Source organism: Patiria miniata, unplaced genomic scaffold (assembly GCF_015706575.1).
Source record: "Patiria miniata isolate m_02_andy unplaced genomic scaffold, ASM1570657v1 HiC_scaffold_8, whole genome shotgun sequence".
Taxonomy (NCBI): Eukaryota; Metazoa; Echinodermata; class Asteroidea; order Valvatida; family Asterinidae; genus Patiria; species Patiria miniata.
In genome coordinates this window covers 7279003-7305702 of record NW_024037075.1, presented here as the reverse complement: position 1 = coordinate 7305702, position 26700 = coordinate 7279003, and the positions used below count along the sequence as shown (strand labels likewise).

The window sequence follows — 26700 nt, the reverse complement described above, 5'->3', positions numbered from 1 at the left end:
CCGCGGCGTGCCGCATCAGTCATTTTCTCCTAAGACTATAATGTTACTCTGATAAAGAGCCACAAATGATTGACGAAGAGGTTTAAACGTTGTACAAAAAAAGGGCCATAGTACAGGCCAGTCCATGCAAAGGGCAATTTTTTTGGAATTTGTTTATTTATTTATTTCTTATTTATCCTGGTTGATCCATTTAGTGAGAAAGACTCACTGATCTCCCATGAATCCCAGCTCACACTAAACTACTATTAAAATACAATTAAAATATTAAGAGTAAATGTAAGAATGTTAAAAATTCATTTAAATAGACTTAAATAAAATAGGAATTACACAGATGATAAACAGACATTTACAATACAATATAAAACATCACTGCAAGATGACATCCCCCACCCCTGTTTTTTCTTCTTTTTTCCCGCTTATCTTTTTTTTTAACTGAGCTGTTTGAGTTGATTGACAAAGTGATTGAGACTTGCTGGATGCGGAGATTTTAAATGTTGCGGTAAGTTATTCCAAGCCTGGGCACCCCTGAAGTTAAAAGTTCTTCTTCCATTTTCTGTTTTAGGGAGTGGAAGAGCCACATTGCCAACAGTGCTATTCCTAGTTCGATGACAATATAGCTCACTGACTGGAACAAAAACTTTGCTAAGATAATTAGGAACATTGCCGGACAAACACTTAAAAACCATGGTACTAATATGAATTTCTCTTCTTTCATGTAGAGTTTTCCAACCTAGTTCACTACGTACAGCTGATGCTGATGTTCTAGATGGGACCTTAAGAATAGTCCTTCCTGCTCTATTTAAAAGTACATCAAGCCGTTCCATGCGTACAATTATAAATCTAATAGGACTCAATAAATTTGTTGAGTACCATCATTTCAAGATGGAAACATTGGAGTATGCTTTAACGTAACTAGCAAAGATTGATACACCTTCTGTTCATGTCTTGATTATAAATTATGTCACATTACGCGGGGGAATTGGCAAAAGAATCGTCGACCTATATTACACATTGGAGTAAGCTTTAACGTTGATTTGAACTGGCAGTTTTCTAGCATCTATTGATCTGAAAGATGCCTATTTTACAATGGTTCAAGAACATCAGAAGTATTTACGTTTTCAATGGCATAACAAATTGTGGCAATTTACTTGCTTGCGTTTCGGGCTAGCTATGCTCCCCGTACCGTCACAAAAGTCATGAAACCAGTTACTGCTACTCTGCGTAACAAAGGCCACGTATCTGTTTAGTATATCGACTATTCATTACTCATCGGAGATACAGAGGATGAATGATTAAGGAATGTTGATGAAAGATGCAAACTTATGAATGACTTGGGGTTCGTAATAAATGACAAGAAATCTATGAAGAACCCTACTCAAAACATAGATTTTTTTGGGATTCATGAATTAACTCAATGTATATGATCATACGTTTACCAACCAGAAAGGTTTCCGCCATTATTGACCTCTGTCGATCTTTGAAAAGTCAAACATATCCAACGATAATCATTTCACAAATTAAAGGGAAACTTGTTTCATGCTTCCCAGCGGTACCCCTTGGACCACTTTTTTTATAGAAATCTTGAAATGGCTTAGAATGAAGCCTTGAAGAAAAATTGAGGTAATTTTCATGCCAAAATGCACATTACTGAAAATGCTAAACACGAGTTACATTGGTGGACGTTGAATTTAGCTACTTCATACCGTCCCATATTATCCACAGTTGCTGACACTGAAATCCAAACTGATGCATCATCTCATGAATGAGGAGCATTATGTCCTAGTCTGAATTTAAAAACGAATGGACGATGGACTTCTAACAAAACATTATTTCATATCAATTATCTTGAACTCTTAGCAGTCATGTACGCACTATCCTCATTTGCCGATCATCTTCAAGGCAAAACTGTGTCAGTCTTAATCGATAACACTACGGCTGTGGCGTATATAAACCACATGGGTGGATGCCACTCTAAAGACCTCAATGACTTATGGCTTTGGTGTTTGGAACAATTAAGGCATATGGTTAATTGCACGACATATTCCTGGCTTAAGTAATACACAAGCAGATTTTTTGTCAAGATCTTTCAATGATAATCTTGAATGGAAACGAGACCTTAATGTCTTCAAATACATAATATCAGGCTGGAGCTTCACACCGACCGTAGATCTGTTTGCCTCAAGAAATAACTACCAACTAAAATCCTTTATATCATGGTTACCTGACCCTGAGGCTAAGTCATGTGACGCCTTCCCAATATCATGGTAAAATGAATTGATTTATTGTTTTCCAGCTTTCTCTCTCATCGACAGGGTTCTCCAAAACGTAGAGCTGGACCTGACAACTGGGGATGGGGTCCTAATTTTCACTCTGTGGAAAACCCAGCATTGGTTTCTCCATTGGTCATTCCAAAGTGCGACAACCTACTGTACCTACCACATGTACCGGAACGGTCTCATCCTCTCCAAGACCGCCTCGTCATGTGTGCTCGGCTTCTATCAGGAGTTCCCTCGCTTCAACAGGACTTTCACAACGAACTATTGACATCATCTTCCATCGTGGAGACCGGGTACGCAAAAACAATACTGTTGTGCATTATCAAAATGGTTACAATTCTGTAGTAAACAACATGTTCATCCAATTCATGCCTCTGTCAACTCAGCACTAGAATTCCTAACAGAACTAGTTGACCAGGGTGCTCAGTATAGCACCATAAACACGACAAGAAGTACACTATCAACTATGCTATGGGTAGACACCGATTCAGATAAAACTTTCGGGAGTCAACCCTCGGTCGTTAGATTCAAGCGTGGAGTTTATTACCTTAGACCTCAATTACCACGCAATTCCAAATCTTCGGATGTTATTTTTTTTACGAGTTGATCAAAAACCTCAAAGCCTGGCAAACCACAACCAGTTATAACCTTGTCATATTATAAACCAAATAAGTCCTTGTGTGTTGTAAGAACATTGTCAGAATATTTAGGACTAAGACGAACCAAGGTTTACAGAAATGATAACATGAAATTGTTTTTGAGCTATGCTCCTTCACATAACGAGGTTGGAACAGCTACAATTAGTAGATGGCTGAAACAGTCACTGTTTGACGCTGGTTTGGATGTGTCAACTTTTAAAGCACACAGTTTTAGGTCAGCGTCAGCATCAATAACATCTTGTGAGGATTCCTAGAAATTGAGATAGGGCCGCTGACCATTCAGCCCTGGTTCGGAAAGGCCCCCCCCCCCCGGTAAGCTCACCCGCCAGTAAAAAGCCCGCCCGCTAGTAAAAAGCCCGTTCGTACCAGACCAGCTACCGTGCCGCCCCAGGAGGCAGGTCCGGTTGCTGATCACGAACTCTCCCTTCCTGGGGGCGGTGTATTTATTTGCAGCGCACATCGTCAATGGATCACGATAATTCAGCTAGTTCGATGTTTATTCATAAGAAAATAACAATGACGTCACACTATTGCTATCGCTCAGTCATGTATGTACATTAAAGCCTTTCAAAGAACGGCTTTCGTCGAGCTGTCACAATGGCCTAGTGGATAGTGGAATGAACTACGGATCGCAAGATCCGTAGTTCGAGCCCATGCCCGTTTTCATATAATAATTATGTTTTGTTGGTTGGGATAGGTTTAATAAGCCTCTGTACTAATGACGTCACACCTTGTTTACGTGTGTGCTTTCCTATGGTGCTCGGTGGACCGTGGGCCCCAACTGGTTCCATAGGAAAGTGCATAGGTAAATATAGTGTGACGTCATTAGTACAGAGGCTTATTGAAGGGAACACATTACGAGAACCTAAGTGTCTTCCATCCACACAACGTGATCAATGTTTTATCCGTTGGAAAATAAAAATGACGACATCCGTCATGTTCTGAGTGATGACTACAGTCAGCAACGAAGCACTGTCCCATTAAATGGGACAGTGCTTCGTTGCTGACTGTAAAATTGTTCCAGTCTTATTTATTCTTAACGTCTGAGAAATCTCAACCAAACCTACGGCGCTATAGGATCTTTGGTCTCAACTAGAAAATGTTCACCAAAGTTTCACGTGCAAAACGTACGGTAAAAATGGCGAACGAGACATTGTGTGGACCGGTCACTATTGACATTTTAGTTTTAATATCATGCTAGATACAATTACATGTACTACATTTCGTAATTTTATAAATTTTACTAAATTTTCTACTTATGCTTTGTAAAAATAAGTCAAATAAACGTTAAACTGGGTGTTTGTAGAATATGATCATAGATGTGGTATCTACATGGGTGATTTAACTTTTGACAAGAAGAATGCAGACAGTTTAATTGATTTCAGCTTCGTCGTTGAAGTCTCTTCAAAAAGTCTGAGGATTCCGGGATGCTGTCCCAATGGCATCGTACGATGCAACCGAAGACGGTCTTGAAGTCACGGTGCTTGGTCGCGTAGATCAAGGGGTTGATGCAACTGTTCGCAAACAAGATGGCGGCCGTATAAGGAACAGCAGGATCGCAGGCTTCAAAGGACGGGCAGATGGCAAACGGTCCGAGACATACAATAAAGGCACAGACGATGTAGAACATGTTCTTGGTGATGTCGGTCTGGTAGCGTAAGAAACTGGAGGCTTGAGACCTAGCAGTACTCGTTACTGTAGTTTGGGGTAGTTGTGATTGGGGCTGCGGGCACGAGCTACTAGATGTGAATTGAACCGACGGGTTGGGGTTACGGAGTCTCTTGGAGTGGCGGTACACGTGTCTCCAGATGAGAACATAGCAGATGATGACAACGAAAGGAGTGGGATATAAGACTGAACCGATGATGATGTTGTAAGTGTTGTATGAGGGATGCGAGGTGACTGAACCGCAGAAACGGTACCTGGCGTTGTAGCCAACAGCACCCACATCTGCGAGCGGTGGTATGATGGTGACGAGAAGTGGGACCAGCCAAGTCAGTACTAGCCAGACGGCGATCTTCTTTGTCTTGAAGATATTCCGATAGGAAGCTCCGGGTCTAGTGATAAGTAGCCAGCGGTTTAAGCCGATCGAGGCCAACGTGAAAATGCTGCAGCCCACGGTGGTGAATTGAACGACGGCCACCACGCTGCATATCCACTCGCCAACCGGCAGGCCGTCTTTACCCAACAAAGCCACGGCATCCCACGGGATGACAAGGCAGGTCAGCAGGTCCGCTATGCTCAGGTTCACCACGAAGGCGTTGGTGGTCGTGCGGAGCTTTTTGGACAAAATCACGGCTAAGATCACCAGCGAGTTGCCGATGAGTCCCGTCAAGGACACAATCAGATACAAAGTACCGACTATGGCTCGCTGGGTGTAATCAGTAAATTCATACGGAGGACTTCCAGTTGAGTTACATTTCAAGACGCTGGCAATTACACTGCTAGTCATAATTTCATCACTGTATAATAACATTACAAATGACTAGAAAGTGGATATCCAACTTCAAATGCTGCCTGTACGATCTCGGCACTGCCTTGTACAACTGCCGGGGTCACAGTCAGTTATTTAGTGTCTATATCGAGGTGCAGGCCAGCATGATCATTTTGTGACAATGGCGCATACCCACTATTCTCTGTTAGAACCCTATAGTCGGATGCGTGAATTGGAACACCGGAAATTGCAGCTTGGCAGAAAGAAAAGTGAACCGGTTCCAATATCAAGGACGGAAACCAGAGGTTCTTGTTTTGTCAAATTTGAAATGCGGATGCGGATTACAATGGATGAAATCACGAAGCAATACCGCACGCAATCTCTTTCTTCACGCAATAGTATACGTTTTTTTCACAGTTCAATGACGAATTGATATACTAACAATTAGATAGAGCCGAGTAAAAAAAGGAACAGTTTCTCGTCAGCCTTTAAAAAAATGAAGGAGGCGGATGCTCTTTCCTTAGATGGCGGATTTTCCGAGATGACGGATGGATTCTTCCATTTTTTGCGCCTCTTTTGGTGTACAAAATTGTGTCCAAAAGGAGCCGGAACCTTTTTTTTTTTACACAGCTACAAATGTGCACATATACTGAGAATGTATATGAAATATAAAAAAGGAGGCGGGCGGGAATAAAAAAAGGAAGAAGGCGGGGACGAGAAACTGTTTTATTTTTTACGTGGCCTACTGATGATCGGGAAAAAAATCACAAGACGTGTACACAATATTGTTGTTCTATATGAATAGCGTCCCCGTGCGTCGAATGCTGTCCAGACAACACAGTCGATTGGGGGGGGGGGGGATGTTTTAAACAGTGTAAATGTCCAACTTTAAACGAAATTTGAATTTATATGCAATAATATATGCCAAGGTTGACATGATTATGTTCATCGCTGGTGTTCACCTGATGTTCTCCCACTTAGGTTCACAGCTTCCAAACTTTCCCGTCGTTAAAATCAAAAGTCTGCTTGGGTAATTAAAGAAAAATACCTTTAAAATGTGACTGAACTTTATGATTTTAGCAATTGAAAATGTCTTAGCCTATGCAGAGCGACTGCCTCTTCCACAAATGCCTCGTCTCACTGCCTTCAGACAATCTGAAGGCTCTGGGATGTTGTCCCACTGGCGACGCACGATGCAGTGGAAGACGGCCTTGAAGTCGCGGTGCTTGGTCGCATAGATCAAGGGGTTGATGCAACTGTTGAACAAAACGAGAGCTGCAGCGTACGGCTTGAGTGCGTCGCTGTCAGTCAAGAAGAGGCATATTGTATATGGAGTAAGGCAAAGCATGAAGGCACATACGATGTAGAACATGTTCTTGGTGATCTCTTGTTGGCGGCGGCTTATCTGCGGAGGGTTAACCGGCTGATGGCTTCTAATGGCGGCTGGTGATCTTGGCGCCACGGAGCCATCCACGTCGGTGTAATCTCCAGTTTCCATTGGAATGCTGACCATCCTGCGGACATGCCCCCGCAGGTGCATCCAGATGAGAATGTAGCACACGGTGATGGTGGTGAAAGGAACAGGGTACAAGGCAACGGCTATAATGACATCAAATATGCGGTGATGTTTATGCCAACGGTCTGGACCGCAGAAATGCAGCTGAGAGTTGTACCCAACGCTACCCAAACCAAGAAGCAACGGCGAAAGGATAAAGACGAGAGGGATAAGCCAAGTGAGTACCAGCAAGACTGTTGTCTTCTTGGGTGTGAACACCTTGGGGTAGGTGGTTCTAGGCCGTTTGATCAGCAGCAAGCGGTTCAGGCCGATGGAAGCCAGTGTGTAGATGCTGCAACCAACGGTTGCGAAAATGACGACGGCAACGCCGCCACATATCACACCAAGGACCGGCAGCTGGTTTCGACTGAGTAAAGCTACCGAATGCCACGGGATGACAAGGCAGGTCAGCAGGTCCGCCACGCACAGGTTCACCACAAATGCATTGGTGACAGTACGGAGCTTTTTGGACAGAAGCACAGCCAGGATCACATGTGAGTTGCCGATGATTCCCAATATTGATATCATCAGGATCAGTGTGGCAACTATCACTCTCTGGGCGTAGTCGTCGAACTTGTACGGTGGGTCCTCCGTAGAGTTAGAAACCAGACTTTCCATTGAGCTTTCACCCTGTCTATCCATTGCTCAAAAGGTGGAAGTTATAAAATGTGACTACGATTTCTACGGTTATATACATGCCAAAGACCCCCGAGTTTCATGTATTGACAAAGTTGTCGCTTTCAAAGAATTGCGGACAGTGTCACTGTGTTGAAAACCACGACCTTCCTCATTACAATGTTTTAATGAAAAATATACCACAATAACGTGTTTATTCTGACAGGTGGATCACAGTTTATTCTGGATTCCCTTCCTTGTACAGTTAAAAAAAAGTACGCGGCCTCCAAATATTTTTATTTTGAATGTGATGCTATATTGCACGGGTAATAGTTTCAATTGTGCCCCAGAGGTGCCAGCAAGAAGGGACAGAAGAAGTGTTTTAGGATAGACAGGGGAAGAAAGACACGGGGTGCACAGGGTCCAAGTTAAGCCTTAAAATACTCCTCATCGCATATTTACTGAATTTATAGGTTTTTCTGGCCAATTTCCTAAAATGTTCATTCACTTCTGAAAATCGGTCATTCGTTTTCCTCCGAATTTGAATGCACGTCTTTAATCCTATTTCAAATCAACGAAAGTTCGATTGTTTTTTTTGTCCGTGCATTCAGTTTTGAGAAACAGACGGCCAATTACGTTACCTGTGCATTAATTTACGCAAGCATACCTTTTCGCGCAGAGTTCTGGAATACAATTTCGCGAATGTGCAATCAAAAGTACATGTACGTTTTTCTCATTCAAAATAGCAGATTACATCACAGAACATTAAACTCAAAGTGAAATGGAATAGTCAAAGTTTGATATAGCCCTATAAAAGCGAAAAAGAAGTCTTGTTAACAAATCTGAAAGAACATAAACGAAAGGTGCTCAGTGGCGCACCCAGGACTTGGTCGGGGGGGGGGGGGGGCTCAATTGTTGTTGTTTTTTTAATGTTGCCCAGAAGTTTTGGTCGCAGAAAAAAATTGGAGTTTTTTTCGGGGGCGGACTATTTTGATGTTGGTGGCGCCACTTACACCCCTATTATACTACTCGAAAAATAATAGGCCACATATATGTACATATCACCAAGGTAAATTCGTGGGACTAACCCCCCCCCCAAAAAAAATGGACAACCTCTGGGGGGGGGGGGGGGCTCAAGCCCCCCGAGGCCCCCCCCCCGGGTGCGCCACTGGATGTGCTGCTCAATCACTTACTTGATTGAACTGAAATTGGCCGGGAAATCCTATTTTAAAAGGAAAAGGCTGAGGAGTAGTCACGAACGAATGCACCACATTTTTTTGTATCTGCAAATGCGACAAACATTGTCGTGAATTAAATTCATGGAAAACAAAAGGCTGAGAATAGGCAAAGGCGATTGCACCATGTTTGTTGTTCCTGCAAATGGGACAAAACGTGTCAAAGCTATAATCTGTCACTCCAGGTGCAAGGCAACTGGGAGACAGTCCAGATACTTATAAGACAAAATGTAGCGCAGTGTTTGCATATTGACAAGGTACACATGTGACTTAGTAGTTTAACATTTCATATGTGAATAACATGTTTTATGATGAAAGATTTTTGTGAGCGAAGAATATGATACACCTTTGAAGATGTTGATTGAAAAAGCACATGTGTGTACATGCATTATATTTGATTGTTAATTGTAAAGGGGTGTAGACGGGACGTCCTGAAAAATGGTGCATGTAAACCCCTCCATTTTTGCTAATCTACAACCACAATTTTCTGCGGCTGTTTACACCATCTCCAAGGTAATGGATTTAGCTTGAGAATAACGTTTGTTTCATTGAGATTGCTTTTGTAAATCCAAAGATATGTTTGAATAACGGCAAAGCCAAGAAACCCATTTTGTGCCACTTTCTGTGAAGCAGTTAAAATAATAATAATAATAATAACGGAGTCTTATATAGCGCACGTATCTACCAACAATTAGGTACTCAAGGCGCTGGAAATTATGTCAATTATTAAAGAAAGGTAAATAAAATTTATGAGAAATATGAGACCCATTATGTAGCACCTTATAATGTTTACAAGGTGCTGCGGCGCACATTGCAGCCACTGCCAGAAACACCGGGGCAAACCCCTTCTCTTTAGCGATAAGTGTTACTGGGTTCTTTAACGTGCATTACACAACACACGGGACCTACGGCTTTACAGTATCAGTATAGTCCTAGTATAAAACCAAATCACTTTACTGTTAGTGATTTAAACATTTTTAAGCAGAGTGTGCAATATTTATTTATATTGAATTGAACTCTTTCATTGAAGTTTTAAAGAAATGAACCTGTCTGTACTATTAAATTGTTTCAACATAAGAACAAAACCTATTATTGTCGTGTGAATGGAATGTTTGTCTTACACCCATAATCTTATAAAAAGAGCCATACTGGCATTGTCTGATCTTTGAAGCACTCGCTTCCTAAAAGTGGCACAGAATGTCGTGTTTTTTTTGGCTTTGCGGTTATTCAAACATATCTCTGGATTTACAAAAGCAATCTTAATTAAACAAACGAGATTCTCAAGCTAAATCTGTAACCGTCTTGAAGATCGTGTAAACATTTGCAGTAAAATCCGGTTGTAAATTGGCGAAAATCATAAAGTGGCGGGGTTTACATGCACCATTTTTTTCAGGACACCCTGTACTGGACGAAGATTTCTCGCAGTCTTCCAACGTGAAACGTAGGTCTACATGTATATCATTTCAATGGGCTCCTTCATAAAAATGCATTATTTATAGAAGGGATAAAGACAATCCATCGCCTGACTGCTGAACTGCATGTCATCATAAGGAAGTGGAATGTGTTTACGCAACCGGTCGGCGGAAGCAAACAATGTAAATAGGCCGACAGAAATATCTGTGCAATCCTAATTCCGGTAGGACTATATTGCAACGCTGATCACGATGGATGGGTAAAATGATCAACGTATTGAATATGGAACACCAACGCTGCCGTCAATAGTTCATATTCCATTCGCCAGACATCATTTCATTCGGAAAACCATTCCATTCGACAAATTCATGACTCCTTTCGGCAAAATCATTTGGCAATGTTATCATTCCGTTACGCGAAAATTAATCATCGCGTTCATTCGGCGAATTCACAAATATTCGGCGAATTCCCTTTTTTATTCTGCGAATTCATCAGGTTGAATTCGGGGGACGGGGGCGGGGACAAGAGGGCTGGACACCATCTGACCACAGATGGCGCTGTACAAAGATGTATGTATGCACACACATGTATATTGTGCACATAAAATGGATGTATACAGGTACATAATGCGCAATTACGCAATTTGTTTTTCATAACAAGCAAAAAAAAAGATGGTGAACAATCAATATCTTACAGCTATAAAACCATTTGGGTTAAATGTGAAAATGTTGGTACGTTGCCGTAAAATCTATACGTACTGGGATAAATTATTATGGGGGGGGGGGGGCCTCACCATTGGCGTCCCTCGCCTAAAACGTATTATTGGGGTGGGGGCATATCTCCCCGGGATCGCTGCCCATGATGAGATCACTATATTCCTTTGGGATAAGACAAGTGGAAACCTACATGCTTACATCTTAAAGGAACTCCTTCCAACGAGGCATGTAGAATACTAGCGGGTAGTACATGAATATTTCAATTTTTGACTATTTGTTTCCCACTAAAACAGGTTAACATAGCATTCTGATTTGTTTTGGTCTGGATGACTTTTTTTCAAGGGAAAAAATGTCCGAGAACCTATCCTGCAACTCCCAAAGCAAAGTACACGTACACAGAAACCCCGGATATTGATGTAAAAAATCTCGGCGGACACACTGCAGATAGTGCCTTTGTTAGGCGTCATACCTCTCTCTTTGCCGCCGCTGAGGGGGTAATCATTACGCAATGGATGGAGCAGCGCTGCACAGATGACGCTTTTGGCCTTCCCTCGAAAGCCAGTATACACTTTACGTGTGCATGTCAGAAAATTGTTCTCTGTGCTTTGAACAAAGTTAGGCATTGCAGTGTGAGATGTATTTCATAAAGGGAACATGAAATACAATTTTGATTGCATTTTTAAAGGATGATGAATAAAGGATGAATAAAGGATGATGTTCTTAACAATATTTTGTGTATGGCGGTGTTTATTTTCTGGGATAAATGGAAAATAATTTGTGAACATGTTTGGTCAAACTACTCCGCCCCAAAAAGGGAAGCTTCATTAACATAAAACTTCGCGAGGGGTATGACGCAAATCAAGGCAGACACTTGCCGCGCTGCGGGGGGGGCACCGGCATTGCGGCGTGCATCATAATACATGTACATACATTGCGGCACTGAAAGTTTTTCTGGTGTTTCGTTCGGAATCGAGGAGAAATCATGACACCCGATTTTCGGCCATGCCGACAAGGTGTGTGGCTGCTGGGTGTAGCAAAACTACCAAGGATGGAGTAAGCCTTCATTTGTTTCCAGTAAATCCGAAATATTGGAGCATTTGGAGAGCCAAAGTGAAGGTAAATACCAGAGCAAAGTGGTCCGGGCCCAGTGAGTTCGCGGCCCTCTGCGCTGCACTGTCGTGCTTTGATGCTGGTCTGTCCAGCAACTTTGGCATGCTCCTAAAAAAACATTGAGTCAATGTCTGAATCATTAGAACTCTGATTCGAATCGGACGAATCTGTACAATTTTTATCGAATTCGCTAAGGAAAGAAGAGGAAGAGTCTTCGGAACCTTCACGGTCATGACGGTCGTCCTTGTTTCATTCGCAACGGTGGCACCGTGGCACGTCCACGTGTGCATGTAGTACATGTACATGTATATGTAGACACATTCGTACGTGCTTCGCTAATCCGTCTCGTACCCAGACGTCATTTACGGGCCCTGGATTTCTCTGCCTTTGTTTACGTCATGAACAGCGCCCTCATTTGGAGTTGCCGCGAAAATCAAAAAGGGGGGTTCAATTTTGGATGGCAAATTACCACACTAAACGTACACCAGAACCAGTTCTGCTTTTAATTCACATTTAATACACATAAATGAATGTATATATAAAATAACATACGTTATGAAAATTTTGGACAGCATGTTTCCTTTGTTAACGTCTTTGCCCTTTTACTTAGAGCCATCGTAGTACCCCCTACGGGAAGAGGAGTTACAGACGTGATGAACGCACTTCGTCTTTTTCATTGCAAGACTATATATGTAGCGCTTCACACGACTCAATTTTAAAACATATTTTCAGATAACACGGGGGGTTCCCCAATGCTCTATTAAAGGACTCTGAGTAGCAATGTCATTTTTCTTGTCTTGAGCCAAAAAGTATTTCACGTATGGGGCCTAAGTATTTTATTCAACACCTTTTCAAAAATAGCTGTTTACACTTAGAAAATTCGAGTGAATTTCTGAATTCCCAGAGTGCCTTTATATTTGCCAACAATTTAAAGAAACGCTGCCACTACAACTTCTAAATGTCGAATAATTAATATAGAAGATTCGATAAAAGTAAATCTTTATGCAACACCTGAATAAATCCCTGTCATCTGATTGGTGGATCGTTGATCACATGTCATTGACTTATTCGCCCCAACCAACGGCCCGGCCGCACCGCAAAATAGAAATTCTATTCCACGGTAAATAGATGTTTAATTTCACAGTCACACTATTGGTCACTTTGACCAATCAGACGACCAGGATTTATTCAGGTGTTTTATAAAACAAATAATAGCCTAAATGTTTCACATTCGTACAATGGAAAGAATAATTTAATTCGGTGACAGATGGAATGGAACATTCATAATGTCACCTCACAAAAATTATTATTTGCACTCATAAATATTCATTATTTGTATACTACACTTTCAAAAGCACAATATTTCAATTACAAGTTCAACAAGCGAACAGTGAACACATTTCCAAAACAGACTTTGCTATTTAAACAAATTATTTAAAAGGGTCTCAATAAAAATGTATGTGTATATATAGCTTTTGGAAACGGGGGTTTGATATGAAGGGGAGGTTTGCGTGATGGCTGAAGGTACGCCTTACTAGTGAGCCCGGAACATGTCCCCTATGCTTTCTCCAGCATTCCAAGTAGGCAATTTGAGAATAAAGTTAGGAACTTTAGCAATTAATTTCTTATTTTTTGGCCCCAATGTTTTGTTAGAGTATGATAACATTAGTGAGCGACTGAACGGGTTGTTGCAACCTCCCACCCCCTCACCGTAGATCCGCTACTGACCGGGCACACACACCACTGACCCCATGACCCCATTGTCCAGTTTTGTTTATTTCTCGTTCCGAAACCGACAAAATTATGTCCATAAAAACGGCCGGAGCCTGCACGTCGTCGGTAGTGCCCTGAATACTTTCTTAATACGTGTTCTTATTTGACTCTATGAAATACCGACTCATTGGTAGTATTGGTACCAAACAAAGGGTGAAAGGAACCAGATTTCGAAGAGTCTGAATTTCAAGTGACACCGGAAAAGTGTTTAAAACAAGCCTGCCGGTGTTTATCAACGTTTAAACCCACCCACGTGACGGCCTCTCGACCAATAGGAATGGGTAAACTGTAGCGGCAAGTTGTGAAATCTAATTTGGGTTTAATCATAGTTGTTATTTCAAAGTGTTTTCTAAACTTTATGATCACGCATACCTTTGATTGGAAATAAGTTTGTTGCGGTAAAACTGTGCGTACGTTAATCGTTCCCGTACTTTCGTAATCGCGCCCTCTTGTGATATGGTGCATTTTGTAAGATCAAAGTTTAAATTTTTCATGATTCCGATGATTCGTTAATAATGGACATGTACCAAGTTGTTCTCCCCAAATAAATGTAAAATTATCAGGTTTTCTAAGTCCCAAATGTTGTAGTTTCGGATCCAACACAATCGGTAAGCCTTGTTGATTTATTCATGGTTATAATTTATCGTATTTTGAGTGATTTATTACGATTATTTGCAGCTTTTCAAAGTGAAGATTTATATGTTTTGGGGTGTGTTTACTTACACGTACATGTACAGGGATAATGTACGCACTATGTCAAGTGAAGGCTCAAGCTCAATCGCATATATTTGACTAATTAATCTAATGGTTTATTATGTTTTTCTGTAATTGTTAATACTAAAGTTAAGTATTGTAATTTGTGTAATTACAGTGAACCACCACCATAAGCACCAAAGCACCAAATAAAGCAGCAATAAAGTACTACTGCCTCAGGGTGTGTTCAGAAAGGGACCGAATACTTCAAATAAAAACACTTGTGTAGCAAATGTCGTTTGCAAGGCTACATAAACTGTCTTAGGTATTTATGAATGTAAATTCAATCCGCCACGAGGTGGAATTTGGACGAATAACCGAGGAAAAGCAAGGAAATGAGGATACACAAAGTTTTTTTATGAAACAAGTTATCCTGACCAAGAAAAACCGTTGACGATTATTTTGTCACCCTCTATTGTTTCCCGAGACCGCAAAAAACTACATGTAATGGAGAAAAGCCCTACGTCGTGTCAGACCTGCCAGCTCATACTAAAATAAAAGGACCGTCATTAGCGGGGGGTGATAATTGGGATGAAAATCTAAATTTTGGAATATGATTGCGCCCACTTCAGAGGTGATGCATTGGGTCATTTTGGGGATATTTTGTATAGAAAGTGGGTGTCTAGCATGAACCCCCCCCCCACCCCACCCCGCCCAAAAAACTAAATCTGCACTGTACGCACAGTGGACAGTGGGTAGTTATTGCGAAATAAATGCCTTTTTTCCCCATTTTAATCGCTTTGGCATAGTTTATATTGAACACACCACTGAAGTCAGTAAAACTTTCATAGATGAGCACATAACTGACAATTTAATATATAAAGAACATTATTAATGCACTAATATCACTAAATATCACAGACAGTCGGGCTAAAGATATACATGTAAATATTTTATGAAACTGATATAGACCTAGGGGTCTTTCCACATACAAACGGTAACAAAAGTGTGACATTTGGGGAACCATAGACAGAAGTCGAAACATGAAGTACTCTGTCATGTTTTTTCCTCTTTCTACATCCCATGTCCTAGTAAGAACATTGTCCACCAACGAGTTTGATAAATTTCTCAGGATTCCAAAAATTACAGAGGATTATCTTCAAGATTTAACGTTCATAACATGGACAGACATTTCATTTTTAAGTGTTGGGAAGCAGTCAATGAAATGCATGAATTATCCCAAATTTGTTCCTTAAGTAAAGCTATCCATTGAGGGATTGCCACTGGCCAATCTTACATTAAACCTCCACCGGTAGGTATTTTTAAACTACAGGGATGTACATCTTCAAGACTTCATACATTTTCATAACAGGGACAGAAATTTATCACAAATTTGTGTCCTTGTTGTGAACATGTATCAAGTCGCATTTCAATTTCATAAATAAAATAGGTTGCTTTAGTGTTGAATGATACCAATTCAACATTGAATAAGTTATATAAATGGAACAAGAGCTGGATTAATCATAAGAATGAAAGTAGTATGATTCAAGAATGTCCATTCATGTCCGTCTTTTCATCTTAAAGATGGCATAGTAATTTCATGCATATCTATTGAATTAGCTGACTTATTTATCAATGCAATCACGAATAATACAAGAATGTCTGTAACAAAAATTTAAAAAAAAGCAAAACACCTGCTTTGAAATCCACCTCCCATGTCTCACCAAGGGGATCAATCGCTTCTCAAAAGTAGGGGGACATACCTTGATCGGAATGCGATCGCAAAGCGCGAAGCCCTAACGGTGTGGGGTCCGGGAAACTTTTTGAATTCTAGACGATCTGTGGTGCTATCTGAGGCAATTTTTGACAATTTAAACACATTTTTGTGAGCAAAAGATCATATTTTAAACATTATTTGCTCGAGTTTGAAGTCATTGAATCAGCTTTTCTGAGTTTAGTTTGGCTACAATTTTCATTCGGGGACGAAAAATAGGGGGGGGGGGAACAAATGATATGATTGTTAGGAGGGGCTCTCTCTCTCTCCCCCCCCCCCCCCCCCACTAGTGCGCATAATTTGCGGTTAGAACAACACCCCCATGGACAGATGGTATATACCAGCCCCCCCCCTCAATTTGATTTTACGGAGGGCACGTGTACTAAGAAAAAAAATGTGTCTGTATATACATTTCAGCCTGGATGTGCAAGTGCCCTTTTCAAGACATTGTTATCCCCCCCCCCCCAATATACATGTAAATTTATGCCCTTGCTATGCTCATGTTGCCTCTTTCAGGGGTTAAACTTTCAAGGCAGCGCCTCAAGCTAAGCATCTTACTGAGTTCTTTCCATATGCTGTTGTGCCTGAATGTTTCCAATTTGAAATAATAAGTCTTTATTCATCATAACTACAACATGACTAGTCAGGGTATGAACAGCAGAATACTCAAATAGCCAGAAAAGGGCCATTTTGGGGTTAATTTTGAATTTGAAGGGGTGGGGGTTATTTAAGAGATACAGCATTAGTTTTGGTGTCAAAAGTCTTGTATTGATGGTGTTAACCATTTCCCAGATGGGCGTCTTCAAATTTTGACATTGGACTTTACCACCCCTCTACCGTCATAATCCAATGAGTTCATTCAGTATGGAGACCGACTGCCTCTTTACCCTGACTCTTGATCCGTCTGACGGCAGAGTTCAAGAAAGCTGAGGGTTGTGGAATGTCATTCCATCGGCGACACCAAATACAACCGTAAACGTTCTTGAAGTCACGATGCCGGATGCCATAGAAAATTGGGTTGACGCAACAGCTGGAGAACAAGATGGCAGTTGCATATGGTACAGCTGGCTCAAAGCTGCTGATGAAAAGACACACAGCATACGGTAGGAGAAGAACTATGAAACCACCGACAACAAACGGCATGGTCTTGTTGATCATGTGAGTCGGGCTGATGGTGTCCAACGAGGCTGATGCAGATCGAGCACTGTCGCTGCCGGCGCCTGATACGTCCGTATTCAGGATGCCACCTCGTCCAACCGTAGAGAAATTTGGTTCTTGGGCTGGACAACGAAGGAGACGCCAGATATGTGAATAGCAGACGATGATGCAAACGAGGGGGATCGGGTACAAGCCAAAAACTCGGATAAAATTGTAAGTTTTGAAGCCTGCCTGGTCGGAGGACTTGGTACCACAGAGGTGGAATTTCTCATTGAAGCCGACTTTACCCACATTAATGAGTGGTGGTAAAACGATGACAAAGATCGGAATCAGCCAAGTGACCATCAGCCACACTGCAATCTTCTTCGGTGTAAAGATCTTCAGGTACGTGGTTGTCGGTCGAGCGATGAGTAGCAAGTGGTTGAGGGCAAGGGAAGCAAGCGTGTAAATACCGCAGCCAATGGTGATGGAGACGACGACGGTGGTCACACTGCAGATCCACTCACGATCACCACGGGGTAGGTCTCCCGTACTCAGCAGAGCTACCACATCCCATGGAAGCACCAAACTGCACATCAAATGCGCTGTACTCATATTCACAATGAAGGCGATGGTTGTAGACTTCAGCACCTTCGACAGCAATACAGCTATGATCACCAGGGAGTTTCCGATAATTCCAACAACCGACGTTATCAGGATCAACATTGCCACCACGACTCTCTGGTTGTAATCACTGAATTCGAATGGTTGGCTCCTCGTAGAATTATTCATGGTGAATCTTGTCTTTTCTCTGATCGAGATGAATTGGTTGTGTAAGCCGTTCAGCGCTGAATGCAATGGTGACACGCGTAGCCGTGTAGATCCTTTGTGTGGCAGGTCGCGCAGTGGTCAAGGTTCTGCACAACATATTTGTACATACATGATAATGCAAACGGAAGGAGCGATGGCTTTTGTATGGTGTCCTAGAAGGGACAATCTCATACGTTACTTTATCTTTCTTGAATTAAGTTAAGGAGAATACACGAGAAAGTGTGGATTCGTAATTTAAGAATTCACGAGGCGCGAAGCGCCGAATGAATTCGTAAATTAAGAATCCACACTTGCGAGTGTGATTACAAACCATTGCGTCAAAAGAAGTATTGGCATAAGGACTTGGGGAAAATGTTGCAACCTGACACCACTTCTGCGATTGTGTACAAAGTCTATGGAGAGTCAAGAAAATTTTGTAAGTACTTCCTAACAAAATTGGAAATATTTTTCAGTCCCAGATTCTCATCATTTTTGCAACGAATAACCTTCATTGAGATGATATATGAAGAAAAACGTGGCGTCAGGTTGCAACATTTTTCCCGGCTCCTTCCGTCGCGTCGATATAGTTCAGACGATGATTTCTTTCTGACTCGAAGTAGGTTTTGCAGTGACGGCGGAGAGTCTGACAGTGAAGATGCATTGGTAATTTCGAAAGGGAATGTTTCACGCATACGGTCCTATTAATGCCCATTATGGAGAACAATTGTCCAACGTGTTCAAAGTGTGGATTCGTAATTCCGAATCCACACTTTACTAAAGATTCTTTGTTCCGAATCCACACTTTGTGACCAGCGTAACAGATTTGTAGTTCCGAATCCACACTTTTAACAAGAGTGTGACGTCATAGCAATGGTTTAACAATACATGTAGGCCTATATCTATGTAAACGAAGAGAAAGGAAAATACTTTACCTTTAATCCTGCCTCACTTGATTCGAAGGCATAATTAAATTCATGAAATTAAAAAAGGATGGAATTAGATCTTACCATTATATGAACACACCCTCAAAGTCTTTGGTGACTGAACCGTATATAACGGGGTCAATTAATGTAACAGTTCATGAACGTAATTATTTTTTTTCGAAGTTCCAATAATCAATAAAATACAGTATTAGGCCTACAGTGTAAAAAGTGCAGCAAACTTGCTGACAATTTAGAAACGTACTTTGCACTTAACCCCTAAGCAACCCATCGTTGGTATTTTGGAGATTCATCCGACTGGGTTCTCTGCCGCATTCTAGTTGCAAAAAAAATCATCATCATTAATAATCCGTTCGTCTGGTGACTGACCAGGACCAAACTTGCCTTCAGACTTTCACAATACTTTATAAGCAGAGCTGATTATTATGAGCGGCAAAATGCAGGTGGCCCGTTCAAATCGCATCAATCAATCCACAGCCTTGAAATGAACCATTTTCAACCCCAAATTGATCGAAATCAGTCAATTGATCTAGAGATACATGATGATCTTCAGTTTTTATAGCCAAATGAGCATTCTGTTGTCACATGAAAGAACGAAATGAGTCTTAAGAACAAGGTTTGAACGGTGTGTTTTTTTACGTGCAGTACCGGCGCATGAACTTTGATTCATCACCAAGTTTGACATTTCTATAATTCAAGGCCCATGCAATGTATTATTTAATGCAATCCTTGAAATGCACCTTTGTGTCCCATTGAACCGTATTTTCAATTTTTGTTTTGCCATTTTCAAGGGTATTTTGCTGCCTTTTTATGCTTATATTCATGAGCAAAACTGTGATGTCATTAAGGGCAGAAACCTCAATGGAACTATTTTGTATTTATAATGCAGACAACAACAAAAGGTTTTTCTCGCTTGGACACACTAGCTGTTTTCAGTAGTTTTTACCTTGCTTTAACACTCAGAAACAAATTGGTTGGATTTGTTTTGCGATATAATTTGCTCATTTCCATAAAAAAAATGATGGGCAATACCGATATCACATTAAAATGAATTCATCGAGGAATATCGATAATTTATGTACAAATGCATCCAGCCAGTTTTCCTTTTTGGTTTATTTGACAAAATAGAATAAGTAAAAGAAAATAATTTCATTTCATGGACTGCAATTAATGTTATGGCCACGGACGAGATTTGGTATTTCATTTGTTTTGGGAAAAAACTCCGCCATGCATACTACACAATCCCAGAAATTCCACAACCGTCGCCACACCATTACATAGTTGAATATAGTTTTAAGAAGTCATACAAGAAATAAAAAATGGTACTAATAAATACATGTACCCTTCTCCACCAGAATCTCTTTAATTTTTTTTGTCAATTCGTCAAAGTTCTTACACAATTATTACTGCATTTAAGTTTCGTTTTCGAAATTGACCATCGCAGAGACTTTCCCATTTTAAAAAGACACGTTTCCTGTAATGTAACTCATTCTCTGAAATATCTGTTTAATCTGCTTGCCAGTATTCAAGTGACGACATTTGTTTATCTCTATGAATAAATACACCAAGTACATCAAGAGTCGCAAATATCGAAATGAAAGTGGTAGAATATGATTTTCTCGATGCTTTGTTAAATATCATACAATCATTACGTCATATCGGAAGTCACACTTTTAAAGACAAAGTGTTAGATTTTGCCCACACTGTGTTGGATAGTTCAGGTGTGTCATGGTGCTGCATGTATACTTTTCTTATTTCCTATTTGACAATTATACGTCTTGTGTACAAATTGTGTTGTTTGGTTATTAGGGGACATACGAGACAATCGTTTCCCCGTATAATGCTGATATAATTATTGATATAATATATGTTAAGGCACATAGGAACATTGGTAATTACTCGGAAATAACCTACCGATTTAAAAAGAAAAACCTCAAAATAAAGATAGATCTGGTCCCTAATATCCTGTGAAATTGTTCCGCTAGAGATGGTTTCGATCAAAACAAAACAATCATTGATGTTTTTTTTTTAAAACGTGCCCGCGGACACATTTTTTTACGAACATTATCAACGAAATTAAATTACAGGGCCAAATAACATGTGCACATGTTTTCTCAAAATCTGAACATGTACAAGTAGCAGCCACTGAGCTAAAATTCAACATGTCGGCTATTACCCTACTTACATTTCGTGGCAATTTTGCTGATCCAAATGGACAAAAAAATGCACAAAGAGCAATATACCTTTAAAAGATGCCATTTAGAACATTGTACCAGTTGATTCAAAATGAAGAAACAATAGTTGTATTATTGAAATTACTATTTAGTATACTACTAATTAGTATATTACTACATCTCGAATAAAATGCTTAAGTATATTTCTACCTCTTACTCTCATTTACGGCATGGTTTAAAAATAGTGACTAAATAAATTGTGATTTCAAATACAAATATATATCAATATATGTCTGTGCAGCAGGAAATGTATATATGAAATATTTTTTCTTATATGGATAAGGCTAGCGTAACGAAGTGAACAAAAGAATGTACAAGTTAAAATCTTATGGGCAATCAGGTCTCCGTTAATCAAGATTCAAATACCAAGATAGGAAAAACTGGTTAAAAAAAACCCCATTTCAAGTTAAAAACTTGCATTGAACATGTGAACATCATGTTTGATCTTTTGCAAAATTATACATAAACATGGTACGATTAATCATACATTCAAAATAATTTAAACATACATGTATTGTGGACAAACTAGGCCCCCTGGTATAAAAATATAAGAAAGATTAATATTGGTTACAAAGTATTTAACATTTTGAAAATTACGGGAGGGCACTGTTGTAGGCATCGATGTGATTGGCAGAGACACCCAATGTGAAATTGAAGACGATAACGAGGGATGAAGACACGTGGCGTTGTGAACGAGATCTCGGTTGCGACAACTAGATAATGATGATGATAACTGTTATAGCGAACCGTCTGGAGCGACACTAATTTGCACTGATCATACATCTGAGTGTATCCTAAGTTAACAGAGAGGTTTTCTTGAGGTGGTAACCAATCTTTACACATATTGTGAGATTACACAAATAATCGATATTCTGTTGAGGAAACTATAGAATTAAATATAGATCTAGCCCTATGTGGCATGGTTTACCTGTTCAGTTTCTGTACTTAGGCCAAGAAAATAGTTCTGCTTCCGATTACATGGCATTCAAAAATAGGGTAGATAGGTAAGTAGGGATTTTTTTTGGCCATTTTTTCCCCGTCTGCCTGTAGTCAAGAGTAAAAGGTATTAAATTGATGGTTTGGGGTGTTTTTTCCCCATTTTCCTTATTAAAAAATTAGGGTAGGGGCTGTCAGAATAGGGTAAGTAAGGAAACCGAAAGCAGAACTATTTTTTTGATGGCCTTATCCGAATACACAACTAATTTAACTTGTGCTATGAGGTATTATGCCAACGTCGGGGAAAATCAGGTTACGTGCTCATCAGCATGAACAACTGACCGCTTGCTACAACATTGGATCCTCCTCGTGGCTTTCAAAAAAGGTGAGGGTTGTGGAATGTCATTCCATCGGCGACGCAAGATACAACCGAAAACGTTCTTGAAGTCACGATGCCGGATGCCATAGAAAATTGGGTTGACGCAACAGCTGGAGAACAAGATGGTAGTTGCATATGGTACAGCTGGCTCAAAGCTGCTGATGAAAAGACACACGGCATACGGTAGGAGAAGAACTATGAAACCACCGACAACAAACGGCATGGTCTTGTTGATCATGTGAGTCGGGCTGATGGTGTCCAACGAGGCTGACGAAGATCGAGCACTGTCGATGCCTGCACCTAAATTCTCCTCCATTGGGATGCCCTTGTTTGTGGGTGTGTCGTCTCCAACTGAGGAGACAGTTTCCCCAATATGGCGACGAAGGTGAGCCCATATGAGGGCGTAGCAGACGATAATGCACAGTAGGGGGATCGGGTACAAGCCAAAAACTCGGATAAAGTTGTAGATTATGAACTTGGCCTGGTCAGAGGACTTGGTTCCACAAAGGTGGAATTTGTCATTGAAGCCAACTTCACCCAGATTAATGAGTGGTGGTAAAAGGATGACAAAGATCGGAATCAGCCAAGTGACCATCAGCCACACTGCAATCTTCTTCGGTGTAAAGATCTTCAGGTACGTGGTTGTCGGTCGAGCGATGAGTAGCAAGTGGTTGAGGGCAAGGGAAGCAAGCGTGTAAATACCGCAGCCAATGGTGATGGAGACGACGACGGTGGTCACACTGCAGAGCCACTCACGATCACCACGGGGTAGGTCGCCCGTACTCAGCAGAGCTACCACATCCCATGGAAGCACCAAACTGCACATCAAATGCGCTGTACTCATATTCACAATGAAGGCGATGGTTGTTGTCTGCAGCACCTTCGACAGCAATACAGCTATGATCACCAGGGAGTTGCCGATAATTCCAACAAGCGACACGATCAAAAACAGCGTGGCTACTATAGCTCTCTGGGTGTAGTCGCTAAACTCGTACGATGTGCTGTTAGTCGTAGAGTTATCCATGTTAGAGTTTATTAAATCTTTGTTGATCTCCGACCGCTGATATTTTATGATGAGATCTGCCTTTTTTTCAGCGATGTTACAAACAACCCCGTGCAGCCTACAATACGTGACAGAGAATTCGTCCTTCAAACACCGAGGCTTTTAACAACGCGTCAGTGGTTTTCAATGACTTTTTGTACCCACTTTACCACTCAACCGTTTCGTCGACCTGGGTACTCGCAACCATGAATGGATTGCTTTGGCTCAGTTTACCTTTGTTTGTTGCATGACATTATGATTGAGGTGAGGGTTGTTTAAACAGTAGTCTTGGCTCAAGTCAGTGCTCGATATTGATATTAGTTTTACGTTGAATTGCAGGACAGATGAATTCCATTGTGTCCGTTGCGTAGTCAACGTTGGTACTTCTGCGCGCATGTACCATAGGACAAGATGGTCCCCATCCTTTCGCAAATAGGTTCTGATCATAATGACGTCAAATTATCTGTATCTGTATCGGTATGCTACTGCACAATCGCCTATGGTGGGGCTATGGAAGTGCGCATGGGTGGAAAGTTGGCCGATATTTATCTTGTCTACAGGGTGAGTCAAAAAAGCGGAACCCAAACCCAATAAAATATATTTCATATTTAAAAAATATGTAGCACCAAAAATAATGACAGGAAAGCAAATTTTAAAAGGTACTTTTGGATGAAAAATTACTGAAATTGCTCAATCCGTTCAAAGAATATCACCATTTAAACACAATGACCCAAAACCTGTCTCGTCCCTCCCAAAAAGCTATTCATATTGTGTTTTGACTGTTTGGAACAACAAAGAAAATGACACAGAATACTTGTTTCAACAACTGTCACCAACTGTAGTACACAAACCACCCTGGTTAAGCAATCAATATGATTTATAAAATGTACATTTTTAAAGGACGGGGCTTCAAAAGGATTTTGTTGAATATTTCTAATGTTTAAACTGAGATTTTATCGCTGGTGATGTTTGAAGACAATTGCAACGACGATTCTTGAAATCGCATTTTTTTTGGACGAGACAGGTTTTACAGGGTCATTGTGTTTAAATGGTGATATTTTCTGAACGGATTGGCCAATTTCAGTCATTTTTTTTCATCTTAAAGTACCTAATGAAATTGGCTTTCCAGTCATTAATATTTTTGGTGCTAAATATTTTTTTTAATATAGAATATAATTTTGGGGGTTTGAGTTCGTTTTTTTTTTACTCACCCTGTAGTTGGGTTTTGAAGGCGTTCAATGTGGGTTGGTTTTTAGGAGAGTCATGTAGGAGGTTCCACTCAGGGATTGTCCATGGGTATAGCGAGTGGAGATAGTTGTTTTTGTTTGACTGGACGCGTTGAAGATTTAAAGCGCTATTGGTTTGTCTGGTAGTACGTCTGGTGGTACGCTGGTCATGAATGTGCAGATCGGAGATATTACTTGGAATAATACCGTGGATTTCTTTGTAGATTGTGCATAGTCGAGCTCTGTTGCGTCTTTCTTCTTAAGGGTCCCAGCCTAGCTCTTTGAGCATTGCAGTGACGCTTGATGAGTAACTGTAGTCCCTCAGGACGAACCTGCAGCTGCACGTCTCTGAACTTTTTCAAGCACGCTGATGGTGTTCAATTGGTGAGGGTCTCATATGACTTGACAATGTTCCAGTAGTGGTCGAACAAGTGCTTTTGTTATTGTCGCCGATAAGTTTTCCTCACCACCGCTCAGTTCTGTATAATTTGCATAGAATGTCAGGTCACATTTCTTTATTCTCTTATATATTATTATTCATCAACTAGCTTACGTAGAATTTTAAGGTCATAGGGCGTTAGTCAGACAATACTGTATTAGAATTCATCACGTGAACTCGCTCTATATTTAGTCTGGATAATTCCGGATTCGCGCCAGTCTTCGCCATGCCGCCGAAAGCTGCGAAGACTGTAAGTTTTCGTCCTTATTTTTCTGTGCTTTATTTATATTTATGTTATTTGGGGGGATTTCCACATTTGTGATAGTATCATATTTTGTGTGTACCTGTACATTGTGTATTTACCTGTGAATTCTGGCTTAGGCCAAAAAAAAAAGTCTCCGGTTTCTGGTATGGAGCTTGTCCAAAAAGTGGTGCGGCGACGCGGCTTTTTGTTTTGTTTGTACCTGACTTTTTTGCTTCAAATGTCGACTGATGACTGCAAATGGTGCCCGACTAAACTTAGTGCAAATATATGGGATTTAAGAGAGGCTACATAAAGCTTATTCTCGATCATAACCCAATCTAAAAACACGTTTAAATTGTGCAGCAGCAGAATTCCAGTCAAACCAGTGAGTTTGGCGGTTTTGAGACATCATCTTTCATTAAAAAAAAAACTTTTTCATTTTGCCGATGCGCATGGCTACGGCGACGCGCGCGCATACCAGAAACCGGAGACTTTTTTTTTGGCCTTACTTGACTTTATATCGTTGTATTTATTTTGCAAACGAATTGTTCATGTAGGCACAAAATGTACATGTACGCGTGCTTGTGCACGCGCGTTTTTGGTTTACCAGTTACGATATTGATGGTAGATAATGTAATTCAGCGCTGTTATCTGTTTAAGGGAAAACATCCTGGTGTCACCTCGTCAATTTACTTCGGTGTCACTCATACACACGGTGACAGCTTTATATGCTTTTTCTTTGGTGTGTTTTTCACAGCTGGATAGTGTTCTTTTGAGTAGACCGAGGGTTCCGTGTTTGCTTTGACTGCAATTTGGTTGGAGTTTGGTTTCCGTTTATGTGCCACTCGCATGGAGAAGCATTTGGACCGATTAAAACCCATTTGCCAGGTAGATTCCCAAGTGCATAGGTGGTCGATGTCCTTTTGCAGGATTTTAGAGTCCTCAGGAGACTTATTTCCTGATACAGAATGCAGTCATCAGCAACGTGACCATGACCATCCGGTTTCCCCGTGATTGGCCACATTACAGTAGGCAAGCGCTGGGTTATCGACCACGTCG

General features: G+C 40.8%; 4 protein-coding genes across 4 annotated transcripts; all 4 read right to left on the bottom strand.

Moving 5' to 3' along the window:
- Positions 1 to 3960: 3960 nt before the first annotated feature.
- Positions 3961 to 6046, bottom strand: LOC119719144 (G-protein coupled receptor moody-like). Its single transcript, XM_038188468.1, has one exon. It carries the CDS (start codon positions 5409 to 5411, stop codon positions 4317 to 4319), a length of 1095 nt encoding a protein of 364 aa, XP_038044396.1. The 5' UTR covers positions 5412 to 6046; the 3' UTR covers positions 3961 to 4316.
- Positions 6047 to 6122: 76 nt separating this feature from the next.
- On the bottom strand, positions 6123 to 7803 carry LOC119719136 (alpha-1D adrenergic receptor-like). Its single transcript, XM_038188458.1, has one exon. It carries the CDS (start codon positions 7564 to 7566, stop codon positions 6469 to 6471), a length of 1098 nt encoding a protein of 365 aa, XP_038044386.1. The 5' UTR covers positions 7567 to 7803; the 3' UTR covers positions 6123 to 6468.
- A 9305-nt stretch (positions 7804 to 17108) lies between these two features.
- LOC119719697 (melatonin receptor type 1B-A-like) lies at positions 17109 to 18182 on the bottom strand. The gene has a single exon (XM_038189192.1). It carries the CDS (start codon positions 18180 to 18182, stop codon positions 17109 to 17111), a length of 1074 nt encoding a protein of 357 aa, XP_038045120.1.
- A 4437-nt stretch (positions 18183 to 22619) lies between these two features.
- Positions 22620 to 23714, bottom strand: LOC119719696 (melatonin receptor type 1B-A-like). Its single transcript, XM_038189191.1, has one exon. The coding sequence runs from the start codon at positions 23712 to 23714 to the stop codon at positions 22620 to 22622; it is 1095 nt and encodes a 364-aa protein (XP_038045119.1).
- Positions 23715 to 26700: the final 2986 nt, after the last annotated feature.

Excerpts from the sequence above, each read along its gene's own strand:
- LOC119719144 (XM_038188468.1), bottom strand. The coding sequence starts at position 5,411 with ATGTTATTATACAGTGATGAAATTATGACTAGCAGTGTAATTGCCAGC.
- LOC119719136 (XM_038188458.1), bottom strand. The coding sequence starts at position 7,566 with ATGGATAGACAGGGTGAAAGCTCAATGGAAAGTCTGGTTTCTAACTCT.
- LOC119719697 (XM_038189192.1), bottom strand. The coding sequence starts at position 18,182 with ATGAATAATTCTACGAGGAGCCAACCATTCGAATTCAGTGATTACAAC.
- LOC119719696 (XM_038189191.1), bottom strand. The coding sequence starts at position 23,714 with ATGGATAACTCTACGACTAACAGCACATCGTACGAGTTTAGCGACTAC.